Source organism: Tenebrio molitor, chromosome 8, assembly GCF_963966145.1.
Source record: "Tenebrio molitor chromosome 8, icTenMoli1.1, whole genome shotgun sequence".
Classification (NCBI taxonomy): Eukaryota; Metazoa; Arthropoda; class Insecta; order Coleoptera; family Tenebrionidae; genus Tenebrio; species Tenebrio molitor.
The window spans coordinates 6,911,495-6,933,815 of record NC_091053.1 but is presented as its reverse complement, the minus strand read 5'-3'; the positions used below and the strand labels follow the sequence as shown (position 1 = coordinate 6,933,815).

Sequence of the window (22,321 nt, the reverse complement as noted above, 5' to 3'; positions counted from 1 at the left end):
CTGTTTTTTTTTTCTATTCGTTTTAAGGCTTCATGGTAGAAATAGTATATTATGCACCGAGGGAGTTAAGTGGATGATTTTTAGCCGAAGTGCAGTTTGTAGCCCGAGGTTTCTACAAAACACTGAGGGTAAAAATCATTCACCCCCGAGGTCCATATACGTACTATTTTTTTTCGCTACTAGTCTGAGAAAGCGTCATTATTTACTCCTGAACCGAACCCAGAAGTAAAATTTTTCTCCTACTGGTTAATAATTTTTCATTATTAACCCAGGGTTAATAATGAACAACCGTCACCTAGCAACGACAGATTGTCGCTTATTTCATTGGTTCACGTGACGATTTTCATAGCAACCGTTTAGAAATGACAACTAGGTATGGCAAAAATAATTTTCCGACGACCACTATGAAAAATGCGTAAATTCGCAGAAATAACTATTATTGAAAGTTGGCTATTGCATGCAAATAGCGAACCCGTGTGCAATGAAACTGGTTAGCCAATCAGATACCTTCTAGCCTGTGCGCAATGAAATCATTGCACACAGTTGTAGTAACCATGGCCACCAATGTATGTTTTGTCCGCAGCTCTGTCGAATAATATTTGAAGTTTGAAGGAATACCGAATATTAGCGTTTTTTTTTTGTGGTCGTCGGAAAAATATCGTGTATACCACGTGTTGAAAATTCGATTTCATTTTCAACTCTTGATATACAATATACTATTACATATCGATGTATTGCATGATTTGATCCATTGCAAGCAGATATCGATGTCGTAATAAAAAAAATCGAGGTATTAAATACATCGATATACCTTCAAGGTTACAGGAATCTACTCGAATCCGATAAATCATAAACTGTTGGTTTTGAAAAAAGAGCAAAAACAGGTCGATTATTAATTTCAATTTCACGTTTATTGACGTACACTTGCTTTCAAAACTCGCGTACACTTATTTTTCGCGGTATTATATAAGGGTAGTAATTAGTTAACTCTGACATTTAAACTTTTGAAAAGTCAAAATGCCTCGACTGACAGAGCAAGACAAATTAGAAGAGGAGTGGTCCATAAGAAGGGTTGCTACTCACAATGGGCTAAATAAAAGCGCTGTTCTACAAGTAAAGAAGAGGTGGGAACAAGAAGGGAAAGGGACCGTGAGTAGAAGACCGATCATAATTTTTTAAATTACTGTCAATGTCATTTTTAACCAAATCTCAAAATTACCCGTTCACACTGCTCAAATTTTGCAAAATCGTTGATACTTGATTTTGAATGTGTACGCGAAAGTTTTGAAAGCAAGTGTACATTTTTTTTATTCATGGTGTTCCTTGTCAAAGTAATGACGTCATTATCTATTTTTTTAAATAGCAACCTATATTATTATTCGTCATCCTTTTGATAGGTCTTTTCGTCTTTTATATAACTGTCAACATGACAGTAGACTGTATAAAAATTGTACCCCATTATATTTTTAAAAAACTTGAGAAAAAAATTGTTGAAAATTAAAAAAAAAAATTTTTTCTTCAAACGTCCGTAAATTATGACATTATCCTGCTGCATTGATAATGCTAAAGTGTCACTTCATTGTCATGGCATCTAACGAGCTGACGAGCGGCAGATAAAGTTATTATCTCCGCTGAGGGCGTCCGTGAAGTTATTATCTCCGCTGATGAGCGGCAGTAAAGTAAACTAGCTAAATCATTTGAAATTCCTACCTGGTTTCTTAACATGTCTTAAATAATTTATTATGAAGGTTTGAAGAAAAAATAGTATATGTTATTCGGGGCAAAAATGGTTTTATGTGCTTTGGCTGGTTTGTCTGCCTCACTGCGTTCGGCAGCCAATCTACCAGCCGCAGCACATAAAACTTCATTTTTGCTCCTCATAACATAATATACTATTTTCTTCAAACGTCCGTAAAATATGACATTGCACTGCTGCACTGATAATGCTAAAGTGTCACTTCATTGTCATGGGATCTAAGGAGCTGACCAGCGTCCGTGATGTTATTATCTCCGCTGAGGAGCGTCCGTGAAGTTATTATATCCGCTGATGAGCGGCTGTAAAGTAAACTAGCTAAATCATTTGAAATTCCTACCTGGTTTCTTAACATGTCTTAAATAATTTTTTTCCCTACCGGTTAGAAATGTAGGCTGTGGATACCTCATTTGACGTGAGACAATTCAACTTTCTCGCTAAGGTAAGAAAGTTAATCATGAAATGTTTATGGTAAAACTGTACCAAAATACAAATGTCTAAAGTGTCAAAAGTGAAATAAGTTATTGATAAATGAAAGCCAATTCAGTAAAGCAAGTTGGTAGATCAATCATATAATCTGGAAAATAAACAGATAAGCTAGGTAATAGATTACTTTACCCTGTTTATATCAAATTTTCGAACAAACGTCAAATCTTCAAATGCGATGACAAGTTAATTAAACAAATAACCCAGCCTACTATTCAATTCTCAAAATTTTCGTTTTAATCAGGAATATAACCATCTCTTTTTGACTTTTTTCAACGAAGTTGTGCCGGTAGGGAAAAAAATAGTATTCAAACCTTGTTAAGAAAGTCCCCTTGCAGACCTTAGGAACCATATCATCTATCGATGTAACAATGAGAAACGTATGGCAGAAAAAAAATGGTTCTATAGTGTCATGCAACGCCATGCAGAATTACGAGTTCGTCCAAAGAGGGCAGAGGTCGATCTCGACGCCGTCCGCGTCGGCCGCTATATATATATCTGCGGGAGGCTTTCGTACCCCTGGCCGCGTCCTTGGAGACGAATAAACATTTTTGTGACCCGCCAAAAAATGGTCACAAAAAAACAAATACTCGATAAGCCTGCCACTCGCTGTCACATAATAAAAACCTGGAGACGGAACTCGATCGCACTAACGAACAAAAAAAAAACACCCTAAAACTAAATCTAACAAAAAAGGAGACGAAAAAAACTTAAAACTAAACGGTTGGGTACACTTCTGTTCACTGAAAAAACATACACGTACATTTTGCTTGTGTAAATCAGATTTACAGTATCTGATGTCACTGTCATTGTCAGTGGCAGATAATTGAAATAATTCGCTTTCAGTCAGTAAAAATGTACTTAATGCCCTCTCTTTGTTATCATTATCAACATTATAAGTATCATTCTTTATTTTCAAGATTTATTGTGGGTTTTTTTAAGTCTCGTATACTTAATCAAAATTCAAAAGTAAATTTACACAGCCAAAAAATTGCAAAAATCCCTCTGAAGACTTGTATGCTTTTTCCGTGAACAGAAGTGTACCTACATCAACGCTGCAGGAAAGCTGGCCTGTAGAGCCGGGGACCCTGTTCGAAACTCAGATGTCCTTCCTCCTGGGAGTCGCTGTTCCCTGCCCTTCCGGCGTCGGTTTGGCTCTTCGTGAAGATGGCGTCTGGACGGGCGTTCGGCTCCTCTTGAACCTTCCGTGTGGTGGATCCTGCATCCGCTCCTCGGCGATGGGAGAATGGCCTTTTGATTTTTTCGATTTGAACGAAGTGTAATCTGTGCAAGTTTTGCTTCTTCAAATTCAGCATCAAGATCTCTGATAATTTTATTTGTTGCGTTGCCACCGTAATCTGAATTTATAGGTACTTTGAAATCTACATACACTGACCGGCACAAAAAACGACTCACTTTGAATTTTATTAATACAGGGTGATTTACGAGGAATAATGAGCCCGATTGAATAGAAAATGCAACCCGCAATTCATCAGGAGAAAAACCCTGACATTTACCGCTTCGATGTCCGGCTTTTTGTTCCAATGTATTGTGGGTTGCATTTTCTATTCCATCGGGCTCATTATTCCTCGTAAATCACCCTGTATAATTAAGTAATTCATTGTCTTAGAAATTTTTTTTTGATATCATGTTGTATTGATAAGTGTTATTTAAGTTATTCATTGCCAAAGAATACCTATCTGACAAACAAAACATTAAACAGAGCAAATAAAATTTTATTGAAAAAAAAGTAGGTATTTTTTTAGAAAAATGTTTATGTTATGAAAAATTGTCAAAATTTTGAATTAGTATCTCGTATTGTCAAATTAAATCTTTTAACACGTAAATCAACCGACAAAACCACAACATGGAAGTAGCGTAAATTTTCTAATAATTTATTTAAACAAAACAATTCGGTTGCCATAAAATATCCCAATTTAACTATAATAAAGAAAAATAAGCACAAATATAATTTCAATAATTAATTTTTGTGCCGGTCAATGTATTTTCTTTTTCCTCATATTTCCCATATCTTTTTGTGTAGATTCATACATAAACCACAGGTTAATTTTACTAATATATTGAGAACAAACAGCCTTTTTGTGTTGTAATTTATAAGTTGTAACATCTGCTTCCACCTAAATCATTCTCATGGATGAATAATTAATTCGTTTTATGCCTACGAATTTATTTGCAATGGAATTAAACAGTTCTGCTAAATTATTAACATCGTGCAATAGAGTTGATGACAAATTGGTCACTTGAAAGAAAATGGTGTAGTACCTATTTAAAAACGTATTATATGCAATTTCACTATTTTGTTCGCCTTGCTTACAGAAATAATTAGCATAATTAAAATGATTTCACAACATCCAAATTATAATTGTTCTTTGACCCATATCAAAGTGATTTTTTATGAACATACAAACATTGGCAGCTTTACGAAATTAAATGGCACTAATATTTTACGAGGATCAAATCGACTGATTGGATACCTATCTCTAAGCCCTCATGGTTATAATTATCTAAGATCCTTGAACCTTGGTAGGTAGGTAACTGTCATCTTCCTTGTTGCATATTTATGAAATGAAAAATAGTTACTTCACTACCAAAAGTCCTTAAGCAACATTCAGTTTCTGCATTTACTTTTACATGTCGCAGCTTTAAAAAAATGTAATATTGTGTTTAATTGGATCCGTACCTACACCTTATCAACAATAAATATATATTTGCAAAAAGTCATTGTAAAAAAGTAGCGAAAAAGAATGTTGGCGGGCGGATCTATTTCCTTTAATCTTACAACAAATAAATTACTGTCTTATATGTAGATAACACATTATGTATCTACAGGGTTATTCTAAATGATTGTAGTCGAAGTAGGCGTGAAAACTGAATATAAAATTTATGGTTGCCGCTCCACATGAAAAAATAAGTGAGAATAAGTGAGTACACACCGTTCACACACGGGAGTTAAATTGGGTGCAAAACAACTCAATATTTTTAAAATTGGTTGCAAAACAACTCAATATTTTTCGATTCAATCGTTAATTTAACAAAAATAAATAAAATTTTCATCAGCGTACTTTTTACCTAAAAAATGCCATAATGAAATGCCAGTGACAACGACAAAATTGACAGTTCACATGATAGCGGCAAAAATGTAATAACCTGGGCATGACCTACGTGGACTACAATAATTTAGAATAACCCTGTATAATACAGGATGAAACTTTTTGAATTTTTAACCAATAATCAAAATTCTGCATTCGAAAATTCTGGTCAATCTCAATGTATTCTGCTTCTGCATTTGCTACAAAAATTTTCGAACAGAAAATAGGTAATTGTAATTGAAACTAAAATATTCCAGCTGTTGTTGTTATTATAAAAGAAAATATCTACAACTCTTAATAATTGCAGATATGGAATCGCTATCATTTACATATAAAGTTGCTTGTGTCAGAGGTCACCTAGGGTTGACAGTACTTACTTAATAATTTTAATTGTTATCCACATAATGGAAATTGTCTCAAAATAAGAAAGAAATTTCTGGCTACCACCAAAAAATAATTCAATTGGCGTTATCGTATTTAAAAAAGTTTCAAACGCTGATTAAGTTGTGTTTTGTTGTGGTTATGACCACTTCTCAACGTAAAAAATGTGATTTTGGCCACATATTATATCGCCATCTTTGTCGGGCTTTAGTGCATTTAATTAAATCGTCGATTTTCTATCTTTCTCGTTCAGGGACGCCTCGATCCAATCCAAAAATAGATTGTCAAGTGTCAACAAGCAAGAAACGGTTTTTTAAAGGGAAATGTGTGATAAAACTGAAACTAGTATTTGAAATTGATTTTATTTGTGCAAAAGTAACATTTCCACAATAAATACGCTAATTTGTGTTAATTTAACTGAAAAAGTCGCACCGAAGAATCGAATCTTGTTTTGTTAAAAGTTTGGACCTAACCCACAAATCTCAGCTTTATATGGATCGCAATTATTCACACCATTGAAGGTACTCGAATAAGAAATTATGTCAGAACGTATCATTCTGCGCACAAATTTTATTAATCTTGTTTTTGTAGAATATTTACCTTTATCAGATTATAGGTTATGTCATCACAATTCGATAAATCTGCCGTGTTTGCACAGATGACGGAGCGCTACTCTTTCGCGGTGGACAGACACCTAGTCCCCAATATCTCCGTCGACGAGAGTGTGGTCTGGAACCACGACAACATCGATGCTGTCAACTCCACATTAACTGATACAATAAATGAAGGTTATGTCACTGCAGAAGAAGACTCTCCCACTCAGTATCTCTCCGTCTTGGACTCGACCAGCGAGATATCATTAGAGAACCTCAACATAACTCTGGCCAACCCAAAATTGGAAGTCGAGGAGACAGCTGACAATTTCATAACTGATCAAATCTTAGATCAAGTCCCGGACGAAATCAACGATCAACAAGTCGTCGTCTACACTGTTGAAGGTTCAGACGAGCTGTACGGAATTCAAGTGGCTCAAGATGAAGATGGCAACTACCAGAAATATCAGTTTCAATTTAGGTAATTGGACTAGTTTTGTTTCTTTTCGGGTGTTTACGAGTTTTGTCCCACAGGAAAAATGAAGAGGGACAATTGGAGGCCATTCCAGAAACGATCCAGTTGCTTCCAATGGAAGAAGATGTTCAAGAAGGGGCTGTTGATGGTTTGGAACATGTAAATGCCGCCACTGAAGATAATGCCAGTGAACCACACTCTGTTCATATTTTTGTTCAGGAAGACAACTCTGGGGAGCACATTTTGCCTGACAATTGTATGGAGCAGGAGCAGAATGAAGAAGAGGATGTCACAACAGTGATGTATGAAAATGAAGAGATTGAAGAAGAATCAGTTGATATAAAACCTGGTACTGCTGTAAAAGAATATGCATACAGTGGGTAAATAAATGTTTTGCAGGTATTTTGTGTTTGCAAAGCGTCAAACAGGAGCTTCAGGAGCATCAAGACGAGTACAACGCCGACGAAGCCATGGAGGAAGCGCCTTCAGAGACGTTCGCCGAAAACTTGGAGGGTCAGCAGTTGACTAATTTTTCAGAGGGTCAGGAGCCTTGTGAAGAGGTCCTGATGGAGTACCATAACCAGATGGGAAATTCTGTACACGTTGAAGAGAATTCGGTGTCGTCGGAGGCGCCCTCTAACGAGATGACTCTACGCTACGAAGAGAAAGAGTCGGAGGAGTCTCCAGTCGTGGAAGCTTGCCTAAACGGCACCGATTTTGAGACCGTGGAGGTGAACCCCGACGTAGAACCGACCCCCACCGAAGATTCCCAAGAAGAAACCGAGGATTTCACCAACGACACTCCCATCAACGACTCGGACGTGGAGGACTACCACATCGTCGAAGGCCTCCACATAACCGGCGACGTCGAGCCGAACTACGAACTCGGCGACAAGCACCAAACGTCGAACAACACGAACATACTGAGACAGGCGCTGAAGAACAACAAGGAGCAGCAGAGGATCAAGAAGGACAACAAGTTTTACTTATACGTGGTCCAGCACCCCGAGAAGGAGAACGTCGACTCGCTCTCGTTGGAGATGTCGAACTTGTGCCGTCCTAAGGTCAACCCGAGGAGCATACTGAAGAGCTCGCACGCCATGTTCCAGGCGAAAAACGAAATGGAGAACGACGAACCGCAAGACGAGCGGCTGAACAAGAGGTTCGCCAGGTGCAAGGAGGCGATGCAGGCGAGAATATTCCACAATTTCATCAACAAGACGACGATACCGCAGGCGCCGGTCAGGAAGGACAGGTTGCCCAGGAAGCAGAAGATCAAGCCGGTGGAGAGGATCGACGAGGAGATCGTCGTCCAGGAGGTGATGGTGTCGTCGAATCGATTCGTCGAGATGTACGGCGGAGCAGGTAGTAAGAAATAATAAATAGTTTACGGTCCAGGCGCTGGGTACAAATTGTGACGGCGAAATGATATAAAAAAAGTGTTTTTGACAGTAACACATTTATTTAGAATTGTTCCTATTATTGAATTTTTTTATTAACAATTGTCAAAATGTCATGTTGGTGTGAGCCAAACAGTGATTTTCATGACAATACGATTGGTCACACTGAGTGGCAACATTTTTTTAATGTCGTTGAGCCAGCGAGAGTTTATTTCAAATTTGAAAAAAATTCTCCTTATAGCTCATTAAATTGGTTTTGAAAATGAATTCACGGAAGAAAGGTACGGGAAGTGAAATGAATATAACCTCAATTATGATTTGGCGTAAAATTGTTATACAGCTGGTCCATATGTGGGTTCATATGCGTATACTCCATTTTTTTTTAAATCGATTGTCAAAGTATTGTCATGTTGGTATAAGCCACTGGTTATTTGATAGGTATTAGATTGGCAACGTAAAATGTCAAATGTCAGTCATTTTGATGTAAAGGCGCTTGCGCTATTGAAGGCGCAATTACATTTAAATAAAAATACAAAGTTAAATGAGTTTCCGAAAACAAGGATCTAACACAACGAGAAAAATTGGCTATGTTTAGATTACACATCATATTCAAGGTATTTTCTTTTAATACTCGTATTTGGGTTCGTCACTGCGAGGAACTGATTCGAGAGGACTGGAAAAAATTGATGGGAAATCTACCAATTGAGGACATTCCTCTTCCGCAGAATCATATTCGGAAGACGATTGGGGGTTAGATTCTGAAAATGAATAGGTAAACTGCTTATACCGTGTGAGCAACAAGTACTGATTGAGTTGGCAATAAATTCTGGTGATTTTTGGTGACTTTTATGTCATGTTCCAACGAGAAAACCATTTTATTAATAAAAGATTACAAAAACCAAGACTTTTAAATTTGAAATGTATACCAGCTGTCAATAATATCAATAAAACAAACCGAAATAGGTACAATTCCGTCTTGAAAATTTTATGTAAAATTTTTTTTTGCCAACTGTAACAGTTATTGTTGCTCACCCTGTATAACCCATTAACTAAATTCCCATTTTCCTGTATATGTTAAGTTGCACTTTTTAGTGTGATTATCGTCTTTATTTCTTGTCTTTTGGTATAAAATTTGGTTACACCTGAAACTTTTCTGACATTTGAAAATTACTGATATAACCTCAAACCTGATCTAGGGAGATTTTACGATAGAGGTTTCCCGAAACGAAAGGTTTTAGGGTGGTACAGCCTGGTCTTTGAGGGAATTTTGACATTGACAATTGATTAAAAAAAAAAAAATTGGACTATAGTATTCCGGACACGGCTTCTTGGCCACGACTGACATTTAACTGACAACTTTTGACTCAATAATGCCATTTCCCTGCTTTTTTGATGTCGCAAGAAAAGCTTCACAGTGATTTTTAATAATTGTCATTTATTAATGACACTAATGACTGGTTTACATCATTTTTTTAGAAATGTCTAAAAAATGTTGGCCTAGATTCCGTGTCCGGAATAGTACATTTTAGGGTTAGTTGGATTTTTATTTAATTTTGACACTGACAATTGTTTATAAAAAAAAAACACTTTACTTGGTCTTGCAGACATTCTTCTAGAAGAGATTTTGTAGAAAATTAGATAACCTACAAGATTGGTTTGAACAATTTTTACCGTTGAAACAATTCTAAATGTGTTGCTGTCAAAAATACTCTTCTTTTTCACCTGTGTAGTCCTCTGCTCAGCCGTAATAGGTACTATTCCGGACACGGAATCTTGGCCACAACTGACATTTAACTGACAAATATGTGTGAACTGGCCTTTATTGAATATAACCCAACTTTTGACTCGATAATGCCATTTCCCTGCTTTTTTGATGTCACAAGAAAAACTTCAAATTGATTTTTAATAACTGTCATTTATTAATGACAGTAATGATTGGTTTACATCATTTTTTTTATAAATGTCTAAAAAATGTTGGCCAAAATTCCGTGTCCGGAATAGTACGTAAAATGGATAATTATGTTTATGCACACATTTAATTCTATAAAAATTACCAAATATCATTTCTCTGGCACATTTTGTGGAGCAAACTGCTGCAAACCTCCCTGGCGGCTGATCAGTTAGGGGGATTTGATTTTTTTATTTGACAGCTCTTGTAAACAAAGAGAACTTGGAAGTGACCGACTACGTGGAGCTGACCGATTCGGATGACGACTACGAGCCGAAGAAGATCGTCAGGAAGAAGAAGAAGCACAGAAGAAAGAAGATCGAGATAACGATAAGCGACGAGAGCGACGAATCGCGCGACAGCGTGATCGAACTGGACGAGAGCGAAGAGGAATCGCCGAACGTGAAAGAAGAAGTGAAGAGCGACAACAGCGCCAGTCCGACGAAAAGACGACGGGGCCGACCTCCCAAAAACCACAAACCCAGCGACCCTTCCAACCCCCCGAGCACGGAATCCCCAGCGAAAAAGTCCCGACTCGAGGCCCCCGAGAACCCGACCAAGCCCGAGATCCCCTGTCCGAAGTGCAACAAGACCTTTCCTAGTCAGAACAGCCTCAAGACCCACCTCCAGCACCACAGCCTGCAGAGCTCCATAAAGAACGCGCTACCTGAGTACAAGTACAAATGCGACCACTGCGCCGCCACCTTCAAGAACAACATCCTGCTGAAGAAACACTCGTGTCCGAAGGCTTACGGGTGTTCGGTGTGCAAGAAGCGGTTCCCGGACGTGTCGAGTCTCAACGGTCACAAGAGGATCCACGCCAAGGAGCAGCTGTTGAAGAGCACCACCGCCGCGCACGTCTCCCCGAAGAAGATGAAGCCAGTGCCGAGCGCCGCGTTCAAATCGCCGAAAAGAACAAACAGTGTCAAATGCAAGACTTGCGGCAAAGTGTGTTCGTCCGCGCAGAACTTGAGCGTACACATGAAGACCCACCGGGAGTACATCTGCGGGACTTGTTCGTTGTCGTTTGTCTCGCAACTGGTGCTGGAGAAGCACGTCAGGGAGAATTGCGTCAAGTCACCGCAAGTTAACAGGAGGTCGACGAGGATCAAGAGCACGTCGAGTCTGGCGGCGACGGCCAAACCGGCGGCCTCTACCTTGACGGCGAGCTGTACAAAGGTCAAGTGCGACAACTGTACACTCCAGTTCGGGAGTCATCAAGCGCTCTTCAAACACAAAGTGCTCAAACACGGCTTGGATACGCCAGACAAGAAAGTGCTAGAAGAAGAGGAGGATACGAAAGGGGTGCACGGAGGGGTGCCGGCGGCCAAGAGATTGAAGAACGCGTACTCGGGCTTGCGGTGTCAGTTGGATTTCACGGATTAATGGTTTCGTATGGTCATTTATAATGTAGATTCTGTAAATAGAGTTGTGTTGTAAAATAATTACTAGCCTTATGTATTTTAATAAATTTTTTCAGTCACCAACGTGGATATTTACCACTGCTTACAATACACAAAAGTTGTTTGTGCGGGTTTGTGAAGGGTTCAAGTTCTGCTGGTCTAGCAGATTTTTTGAAACCGAATGTAAGAAGGAAATGTCTCCTGTTAGATTTTTGTTGGAATAAAATTTACAGAAGAAACAACTTGTCAAAAGTGACAGTTTTCATGTTGACGTGTTTATCACCCATGTAGATCTATGTTGATCAAAAATAGTTAAAATGCATGATACGAAGTGTCTTTTGTATGAAGGAAGCTGAACAATCTACGATTTAATTAATAACACCTTTTACTAGTTAGTACTTAGTACTTTTTGAGTTACAAACATGTTTTATCGAAAACACTGACTTGAGTTTTTGACAGTAACGCAAACGTCATCACTCATCACTTAAGGACTGTATTTGAAAATGCGTCCATTTAATGTGAAAAATGCATTTAAAATGTTAAATTTAATAAGTATAACAATTTTATCAGAAATTGGTGTTGAGGACAACTTGATAAACATCAATGAGGCTATTTTCATAAAATTATCACAGCTGTCTTGGCGCCATGTTGTGCTGCTTAAATATTGAAAAAAACATCCAATTTATCCGTTATTGCATTCTAGAAGTGTATTCTAAATGTATCAAATAAGAATTTCATCTCATTTTTATCAATAAATGCTGATAATTGTTATGCTTATCAAAAAAAGTAGGTAGGTATTTCACATGTCAACCAAAAAAAAATATCGTTGAGCCTGATATAATCGCAACAATTTTCCAGGAAGTTGAGATTCTAATAGCTAAGCTCTCACATTTTGGTCACAATCTTCAAGTAAGTAAGCGTCAGTAATTTTGTTTATCTCCAAATAAAATGTGATTTGTCGGAAAGACCATTTTATCGTTATCTTTGTTGATAACGAAAATGTATTTTGAAGAACTGTCATTTACTTATGCTTTCACTCTAGTATTTTAAGTGAAGATTTCGGAGGAAAAAACGCAATTGTGGACCTTTACCAGTAAGTTACGTCACTTTTTAAACGAGATTTAGATTAAAACAAAACCACAAGCTTCAATCACCAGGAAAATGATTATTTACTGATGACTCAGATCGGGTATACTGCAGTTTGTGTAAAATAAACCAAAAACGATGATCCGACCACAGTGCAATGCATTCAGCAGTGCGAATAAAAAAAGCTGTCAGACCAGAGGTTCGAAATTCGCGGGTCAATTGTCTGAACGTATCAGTTGTGACACCTTGATATAACAAAAATTCCCGCCACTTCGACCATTCCGTCTTTTGATTTATTCAAAATTTTGCGTCTGTGGAGTGTCTGTTGATAACAACGTTAAAAAAAACACTTTTAGTTACAATTTGCTTTACTAAATCTAGTCCGCGCTTGCGTTCCCTTTTACTTAATCTTCCCGAGCAAATGATCGTGAATCTTTGCGTACTTTTCTGATTAACGCTGTAAAAATTGCATAAAAGCCTAGAATAAATAGTGGAATTTTCGTTGTGTGCGCAGGCGCATCTATCTTTGCAACGCATACAAGGGGGATTTTTCGAGCCTCCGTCCTTCCCCGTCCGTCCCTTCCAGTGCCCATGTTCTGTCATGGGGAATAACCTATTTCTGTGAAAGTGACGCAAGACAAGAGGTAAGTGTCATTTTGGTTCATTATTTATCACAACGTCGCACGATTTGCACAGTCTTCCACCCAAAATCGAGTTATTTTCTTGAACAAGTCGCGAGTGCCAATGATCTAGGTTAGAATTTTTCTCTAATTTCAAAATGCTAACGGAAAACGTAAACATGGAAGTGTATTCTGTGCAAACCGGTGAGCTCCACCCCAACTAGTGCGTAAGCGTGATTAAGAAGTGATTTGCAGATATGAGCAATTATCCCAATATTCTGACGCCGCCTTCGAGCAGCGAGGACTCGCCTCAGTCCAACTTCTACAATTCGCCCCCTTCGTCGTTCCCCGTTCAGGAAAACCCCTTGATCCTTCCACCGACGTCGCTCGCCTTCGACTTCGATGGCATCCCAGCAGCAACAGGTTTGCCTGTCAATTCTTTTCTTCCTGGTCTACACGTTTTTTGTAGCACCCCATTTGAAGATAATCGAGCAACCGATAGACAGATTTCGCTTTCGGTACAAGTCTGAGATGACAGGGACACATGGGAGCCTGTGTGGGCAGAACTCAGACAGGGTCCGCAAACAGACCTACCCCACAATTGAAGTAAATTTGGTCACATTTCTACTCAATTGATACTGATGCAGTATTTGTAGCTTTGCAATTTCAACAAGAGGGCGATTGTCAGGTGCTCTATCTACCAGCACAACACTAAAGAGGATCACAAGCCACATGCACACAGATTAATCAAGAAACAGGGGAAAGGAGAAGTGGATGATCCTCATGACGCTTTTGTTTCACCAGAAGATGGTTTTGTTTATACGTAAGTTGAGATGTAGAGAGATGTAGGAAGTTACAATAGAAAATTTTAGGTTTCACAGTATGGGGATTATCCATACAGCTAAGAAGAATTTAATTCCAGAATTAGTTAAGAAGAAGACGCATTTGAAGAAGGAAGAGATTGCGCGATTGGAGGGGAAAAGGCGGGAGTTGACCCAGAAAGAAGAAGTAGAGGTAGGTTTCTTATTATCCAAAACGTATTTTATTCTGTTTGGAGAGGTTATTTACCATTGATAAATCTCTTATCACAAGCTGAGTGCTTACCTTGAATTGATACATTTTTACGAACTGTGGGGCTTGAAGATTAACGGGAGAGTGGGAGGACTCGATTAATAAAAATTGTTTGTTGTGAATTATGCAACCAATAATACACATGCTCATTCGCACAAGTGCATAGAACCAAAACTGCAAATGACGACTTAGAATGCTTAGATGATTGGCGCTCAAACAGTGGGCGTGACAATTCGCAGAAACTCTTGTAAGTTGTTCAAAATTTATCGTATTTTACAATGACATTTATTTAGTCAGTTTGTGAATATTTTTCATGCGCTAAGGACCACACGAAATCTTGTTATCAGTAGGTTCACGTTAAATAGAAGTTTAGAAACACTGATTAGACCGTAACACAATCGTCATGTCGGAAGCGTTAGTTGCAATTTAGTGAAGCTTTGCAGTTTTGAGTAAATATTGTGCAATACAATGGGGTGAGTGTTTGCCCAAATAATCTTGTGTCTGATTATTTCAGGGACAAGTTTATGATGGAACAGTTATGCAATTTTGCAATTTCGTTAAAATCGAATCTGTTCATATTTCTCAAAAGCAAAACGTAATGGCAGATGTTTGCATTTGTATCAGATTACGTGGTAGCTCACACAATGTAGTTATTTTATACGTGGGTTAAAATATATATTTGGTTGGAGGGATTAATTTTTTTCTGTGTGGAATATTTCAGTTGCCTAATTTGCAACAAATAGACGAAAATTCGTGATCTATTGAGGACATCTGTAGTGTTGTCTTCATAAGATCACTGATAACGTAATCATTGATAATTTACAAGTGGCCAGTTGATATCACAATTTCAAAACACAAACATGAAACTGTTGACTGGATAAATATATAATCAATATTTACAGAAAAATAGTTATTGTCAATCTCGGCACTTAATCTGGCTGAGTCAGTGCAATTTAGCGATAATGTGGCAACATACAAAGTATACTTCTGTTTGAATTTGCCGCCGAATTGAATCATCCAATTGTAAGTGTCATAAGACCACCGCGGAGATAACAATACACAAACACGTTAGTAGTGCGTGGAGGTTATATTTCAAGTTTTTGAAAGTACCTAGACATCTTTTTTTTCACTGTTACATTTTTTATTTGCACATTTTTTGTTGTGACATTTGTGTTTGTTTTTATTATTCATTTATCGCAATTTCGTAATTCTGCGCTCCAAGGTATGATTTAGTTTTGATTTCATTCTGTCGCATCATATTATGTGCGGAAGTCGAGGCAATTCTTGCGCAAGTGGATAGAAGTGGATAGAAAATTTGTGTGCCACCTATGATAACCGTATGATCACTATTTTTGTAGAAATTTCACTTGTGGCTTACACTCGACTTAAAGGAACCTAATATGTATCATAGAAGAATTTCTGTAATAATAAAGAGCGGGTGTTGTTTTCTTTTTGTGAGTTGACAAGGTTTCCACAATTTTTAATCACCGTGGATCGAAAATTCGTATTTTTGGTCATGTCTAGACGGCTGTGACAACGTCAAAGATGACAATTCAAAATGGCGCCAAATTTGAATCTTTATTCAAGAGACATTTTTAAAACTCAGTTTGTCAGTTTAAGGTATTCGTTCAGCGACAGCGAACTCAATCGTTTAAACATGGGTTACCGAAATAATCGCTGGTTTAACGAAGGTACGTCCTCCCTTCTCTCTTCTCTCGCACTAACATTAAACATCTGCGGATATCTTCTTTTTTTTTTCAAGAACCCCAACAGTAAAACTAGAGCAACGTTGAAGCTATCTGTCATGTGTTTAAACATTTTCTTTAATTTCAGATTAAGGGATTAGCTGAAGCTGAAAGCAAATCCATTAATCTGAATGTTGTGTGTTTACGATTCGATGCTTTTTACAAATCCAATGGTGTACTACTACCTATATGTCCTCCAGTTTATTCACATACCATCAATAACCTGAGTAAGTACAAAACTTGTTTTATGTTAGCCTTAGTTGGTGAGAACGTGACTTTTTTACACTCTTGTCAGTTTAGAAATAAATTTGGTGCTTTGATCAGTCCTGAATTGGTATTGGTATTTTTTATTGTGTTTTTAGAGAGCGCACTTACTGGCGAACTCAAGATCGTCAGAATGGACCACTGCACCAGTCCTGCCAAAGGAGGACGAGAGATATTTATGTTAGTGGAGCGAGTTACAAAGAGTAAGTAATTAAAAAGCCACAAATGCAAATGTAACATTTATATTTATGTATTAGCACACGTGTGAGGAGGTTTTGTGATACATACTTTGATCTATTTAGCGAAAATTGAAATTTACCTAGACATTCCTTTTTACCGCGTTTATGATAAATTTGACACTGACAATGCATTTCTCAATCTTCTGTTTCCGCCACCAAATATGAAAATCCCTCTATAACCGGCCTGTTCAAAAATGTAGTTTGAGTGATCCCCGCAGAGCGCTAGTGTACGGGCGCTTTTTGGGGATATTATTCATCTTAAGTTTTTTTCACCAGGATTTTTTCTTGTTCGAATGACATTTTGAATTTGAAGTTTTTGCTGCTTTGATATAAAATTCGTGAATGTTTTTCTTATTGTTAATTGTTTTTGTGTTTAATGTTGTTATATTGCATATTGATTATTATTTTTAGTGAAGCGGCGGTTTTATGACGCCTTCATCGGCGGAAATTGGCCCTTTCTCGGGAACATTTTCATAATGCATTTTTAATGAAATGAACAGGCCGGTTATAATACAGCAGGTCGTGAATATTTCCTTCAACACGTTGCGCAATCACACATGTTGTATTTTGGAAGAAGCTGACGTCCATTTTGATTTTTCAGAGAACATAAAGGTCAGATTTTATGAGCTAGACGACGAGGACAATCTCCTATGGGAAGATTACGGGAAATTTAGCGACCTCGACGTGCACCATCAATATGCAATCGTTTTCAAGTGAGTAACTCGTCGCTTGGGAACTGCAGATTTAAATGAAATTCTGTGCAGGACGCCGCCGTACAAAGATGTGAACATTAAAAGCGCAGTTAGAGTGTTCATCGAGCTGGAGAGGCCGTCGGACAGGGCTAGAAGCGAAGCGAAAGAGTTCGCCTACACCGTGAGTTCGAATATTTACAAGCCAGGGTCGAAAAGGGCTCGACCCAGTTACGAGAGTTCGAGTTACGACACATCTCTAGCCAGCGATGAGCTCCCCGTTCCTATCCATAACCTCTACATTGAAAATAATCCAGTCGGCTTGCTGGAGGACGTCCAATTGGAGGTCACAAGTAGCGAGCTACAACACGCCATGAACAACATTAATTCAGACGAGTTCGAGAGGCTTTTTAAAGACTTCGGGTCCGAATATTCGTTGGCCACTGACGCTCCGACGGTCGGCTTCAAGAAGGGGAAGAAGTGGCTGACCACAGCTATGAAGCCGTCTCTAACGAAAAGGTATAAAACGTCCCTTCTGATGGTCTCGTTTTGATTCTTTTTTTTGTATCAGGAGTTTGAATACTACGATTAAACAGTCATCATACCAAAGATCTGATAGTACTGAAGAAACTATCAAGGCCAAACACGCCGTCTTGGAATTGCAGAACTTCATCAAAACCCACCCCAGCGACGAGAAGGCGGTCAACATGTTGCGACACTACTTGACGACCGAGGACAAAACAAAGTAAGTCGAATGCGAACCCGGTGAATCGACTTGGCTGACGCTCATTTCGTAGTGCGCTGCACATCTCCATCAGACAGAACGAGTCGATCGACGTGATGTTCCTCCTGAAGATGATCTACGTGTGGAAGCAGTACGATTTGTTGAACGTGCGGAGCGACTACTGCGAGGCTCCCGTGCACATCGCGGTCTGTATGAATTCGGAAGAGATCGTGGCCAATTTGATCGTGTGCAAAGCGGACGTGTCTGTGGGAGACTCGGACATGAACACAGCCCTCCACCTGGCGGTCCTGACGAACGCTTCGATCGCCATCTTCGAGAAACTTTTGTCTGTCGATTACGTCAAGAGCTTCATAGACGGCGAGAATAATGGTGATTATTGTTGATACGGCTTTGCTCACATGGATTTGATCTTAATCTGGCGAATTTCTTTGTTAGAAAATGCTGTCAAATATCTAAAACCTCAAATGATATCATGATGTGTCAACATGAAATCACCCTAACACTATTCACAAATTCGCCCGCAAAATGAGGGTGGCGCCAGTGTCGCATAAAGAACCAAAATGGTGGGGGCAAAGGTGCCATATACGGTCAGGTTTATGTTCAGATGAGTCAAACTGGATAAAATATCGTATCGTGTATGGAAATTTTGACGAATGTGGTACGTGGGGACGCATCGTGGACAAATCAATCCGATCGATTTATCTCAAGGCTGAACTGATCGTCTGTGGTACCCTTAAAAACTGGTCACCATGGTTGCTAACTTCACTACATACTTAAACTAGGTACTAACTTCACACGTGTTTTCTCAGCATAGAGCGACATCTACTTTATGCATTTTCAAATTCGGATTTACTCATTATTTCCTATGGAGTTCAGATTCCTCTCAAGTCTTCGTGACACTTTATTTTAGGTTACCACAAAAATTCGTTATTACTCAGCCCCGTGCTCAGGATGGTGATTGGTTCGTGTATTAAAACGTGAGCTAAAGAAACACTCCACCTGTGAGAACCTCATCAAAACCTGTTTTCTTTAGTTGTACCTTCACAGAGAAGCTTCAATTTTTCGTTTTTGTTCCAGATGGCAACACTCCTCTCAATCTGGCCATCGAGAATAACAACATGAAAGCGCTCAAGTTGCTCTGTTTAAACGGAGCCGACATCAACAAACGGCACAAGAAGAGCGGTTTCACGCCGCTGCGATTCGCCATAGAAAAACAAAATATCGATGTGGTGTCGTACATCTTGCAGCAAGCGGATGTGGATCCGATGATCGAGGATTTCAGCGGCGTCAATCCGCTGCAAGCCGCGCTCAAGAAAGACAATTCGGAACTGCTGGAAGTGATCACCGAATACATGGTAGTACAGTCGCGGTAGATCGATGGATTTTTGTTGTAACGTTTTTACCGTAGCGCCGCAATAATTACGTCGACGTGGAAATCAAAAACGAAATCGATTGCTCAGAAGACGAGTTCGAAGAGAAATTTAGCGTCAAGTTGGAGCAGATTTCAGCGGAAGAGTTGCGCGACATGTACAACGACGTCAAGAATTTTACGCCGAGCTGTCTGGACGAGATTTCACAGATCTTGGACCAGTCGGGGACGTGGCAGAATCTCGCCGATTTGCTCGACCTGGGACACTTGATGAGGTCCGGACTGTGCGATTCTAACAGCAGTCCTACCAAGTTGCTCCTCAAGTTGGCGATAGAGGTTTGAGCTCAAGCGGTTGTGTTAAACGCCATTACAGTTTTTTTTTTTTGCAGACGAATGGCGATACAGTGCTACAGATCAGAGATTTTCTGGAAAATCTTGATGAAGTACAAGCTGTCGAAATCATCGACAACATGGTCAGGTCACGTTTCGTTTAATTCCTCTTAGGTTTACATATTATTTGTCACCAAGTAAGACTCATTACTTAACGAGTTATTTGTATTTTTTTTCGTTAATTTTAATGTTTACATAAGTTCATGAATGTATTTTAATGATGTTTATAAATACAATTATACTGTTTGTTACACAAATTCTATCCCTAACCGCGTTTGACAGATGTTATAATTTGTGGTGACACCTGTCGGTGCAGCATCCAGTTACCGAGAGAATAGCAGATAACAAGGTCAGAGGTGTAAATAAGATTGATAAAGTGTACTATTTTCAGTAAAAATACTCTCAATAAAGTCACGTTTCTCTCAACAATGGTGTCTGAAAGTTCTTCAATTAAATACACAAAGGTACATTTATTTATGTCGTTCAACGCACCGTTTTATTCACGTTTTGTAGTTGTTCATAAACAACGAGTTTGTGGATGCTGCGAGTAAGAAAACATTTCCGTCTTTCAATCCGTGCAATGGGCAAAAAATCGCCGACGTGGCGGAAGCCGACAAGGTATGATCAAATAAAGCAGCTGGTCTCGCGTGTGCTGAACCTTTTGGTGCTGTTTCAGGAAGACGTGGACAAAGCAGTCGCTGCAGCTAAAACAGCGTTCTCGCGAAATTCCGAATGGAGAAAAATGGACGCCTCTGTCAGAGGCAAATTGATCAATCAGGTAGAGGCGGCAATTTTGAAAAATCTCCAATCAGCTCGATCTTAGCTTGCAGATTTGCTCCAAAGAGATCTTAAAGAACTGGCCAGATTGGAGACTCTAGACAACGGCAAGCCTCTGTCAGATTCGGAATTTGACATCCAGTGCAGCGTCGACGTGCTGCGCTACTACGCCGGGTACTGCGATAAGGTCCACGGCCACACCATACCCTCTGGTGCGTGCGTTTTTGCGTCGGTCCTAACCGTGACAGTTTTGTTGCAGATGGTGACTTCTTCACCTTGACCAGAAAGGAGCCGATCGGCGTGGTGGGCCAGATCATCCCTTGGAACTATCCGCTGATGATGCTGGCCTGGAAGTGGGGCCCCGCGCTGGCGGCAGGATGCACGCTAGTGCTGAAACCCGCCGAATTGACGCCTCTGACGGCTCTAGCCGCTGCTGCGCTTGCACGCGAGGCGGGATTCCCCGCAGGGGTGATCAACGTGGTCCCCGGGTACGGGCCAACGGCGGGGGCGGCTCTGGCGCTGCACGGAGACGTCAGCAAAGTGGCCTTCACGGGGTCCACGCAGGTCGGCAAAAAAATCATGGAGTACGCGGCTCAATCCAACTTGAAAAAAGTCAGTTTAGAGCTGGGGGGCAAGAGTCCGCTTGTCGTATTCGACGACGTCGATTGTGAGTAGCTCGCGTGTAAATTCGTGTCGTGAGAGTTGTTTTCGTAGTGGACGAGGCGGTGGAGATCGCTCACAACGCGATTTTTACCAATCATGGCCAAAACTGCTGCGCCGGCTCTAGAACGTTCGTCCAGTCGGGGATTTACGACGCTTTCGTCAAAAAAGCCGTCGAGAAAGCCAGAGCGAGAAAAGTCGGGGATCCTTTTGACGCAAGCGTCCATCAAGGACCTCAAGTGAGTATCGCGCGAACTAGACCGTTTGATGGTCCTTTCAAGATTGACAAACCGTCTCTAGACAAAGTCCTGCGGTTGGTTGCGTCGGGCAAAGAGCAAGGTGCCAAACTGGAGACAGGGGGCGCACAGATCGGCACCGAAGGATACTTCGTACAGCCCACCGTCTTCTCGAACGTTACCGATAAAATGACGATCGCTAAAGAGGAGGTATTTGATTTAAATAATTTGAGATGCATCCAAGAGACTAAATTGTTTAGATTTTTGGGCCGGTGCAAACCATTTTGAAATTTGACACTCTGGAGGAGGTTATCGAGAGGGCCAACGACACTAGCTACGGATTGGCTTCTGGGGTTTTGACAAAAGATGTGAACACGGCTCTAGTGTTTGCGCAAGCTGTCCAGGCCGGATCTGTGTGGTAAATTGCGCCATCAATTATATTCCAGATGATGTTTTTTTCGATTGTTAGGGTGAACTGCTACGATGCTATTACACCGCAGACGCCTTTTGGGGGCTACAAAATGTCCGGAATAGGGCGCGAGATGTAATTTATTTTTGATTATTTTATAGTTGCGTGACGCGATTTGTTGCAGGGGCCCCGATTCGGTCGAACCCTACTTGGAAACCAAGACCATCTCTATCAAGGTCCCCACTAAAATGTAAAATTACCCAGTGCCAATAAATTTGGGTTTTCAAAAATTTTTAATTTTATTTATATACACTACAATGTAAATCTGTAATTGAATCTAATCTGACGGTATTCCTAATTCCTCGTCTGTCCACTGTCGCGGATTAGGATACTCAAATTCGCCCTACAAAACATGGGGTAAATATGATATTTATGCAGTGGTTCACTTACAAAAATATGTCCTGGTTCAGTG

At 39.7% G+C, this 22,321-nt stretch overlaps 3 protein-coding genes across 9 annotated transcripts; all 3 read left to right on the top strand.

Moving 5' to 3' along the window:
- Nucleotides 1–5,980: 5,980 nt before the first annotated feature.
- LOC138137512 (uncharacterized) lies at nt 5,981–11,633 on the top strand. Of its 6 annotated transcripts, none has more exons than XM_069056937.1 (5): nt 5,981–6,251; nt 6,347–6,804; nt 6,858–7,147; nt 7,198–8,166; nt 10,349–11,633. In XM_069056937.1, the coding sequence occupies exons 2-5, from the start codon at nt 6,350–6,352 to the stop codon at nt 11,530–11,532; spliced, it is 2,898 nt and encodes a 965-aa protein (XP_068913038.1). In that variant the 5' UTR covers nt 5,981–6,251; nt 6,347–6,349; the 3' UTR covers nt 11,533–11,633. The 6 variants fall into 6 exon arrangements, with proteins under 6 accessions (XP_068913038.1, XP_068913036.1, XP_068913037.1 ...); XM_069056935.1 differs by having other exon boundaries at nt 6,340–6,804; XM_069056936.1 differs by having other exon boundaries at nt 6,322–6,804.
- An 870-nt stretch (nt 11,634–12,503) lies between these two features.
- On the top strand, nt 12,504–20,024 carry Rel (Relish). 2 transcript variants are annotated; one of them, XM_069056943.1, is made up of 15 exons: nt 12,504–12,642; nt 13,150–13,279; nt 13,511–13,678; nt 13,725–13,861; nt 13,912–14,078; nt 14,128–14,269; nt 16,160–16,298; nt 16,434–16,538; nt 17,176–17,287; nt 17,339–17,782; nt 17,835–18,008; nt 18,061–18,377; nt 19,086–19,363; nt 19,417–19,713; nt 19,767–20,024. In XM_069056943.1, exons 3-15 carry the CDS (start codon nt 13,513–13,515, stop codon nt 19,869–19,871), a joined length of 2,583 nt encoding a protein of 860 aa, XP_068913044.1. In that variant the 5' UTR covers nt 12,504–12,642; nt 13,150–13,279; nt 13,511–13,512; the 3' UTR covers nt 19,872–20,024. The 2 variants fall into 2 exon arrangements, with proteins under 2 accessions (XP_068913044.1, XP_068913043.1); XM_069056942.1 differs by lacking the exons at nt 12,504–12,642; nt 13,150–13,279 and adding an exon at nt 13,298–13,459.
- Nucleotides 20,025–20,050: 26 nt separating this feature from the next.
- LOC138137522 (retinal dehydrogenase 2) lies at nt 20,051–22,252 on the top strand. Its single transcript, XM_069056959.1, has 10 exons — nt 20,051–20,231; nt 20,281–20,385; nt 20,444–20,545; nt 20,591–20,756; nt 20,804–21,211; nt 21,259–21,443; nt 21,486–21,650; nt 21,701–21,858; nt 21,910–21,984; nt 22,034–22,252. Exons 1-10 carry the CDS (start codon nt 20,196–20,198, stop codon nt 22,101–22,103), a joined length of 1,470 nt encoding a protein of 489 aa, XP_068913060.1. The 5' UTR covers nt 20,051–20,195; the 3' UTR covers nt 22,104–22,252.
- Nucleotides 22,253–22,321: the final 69 nt, after the last annotated feature.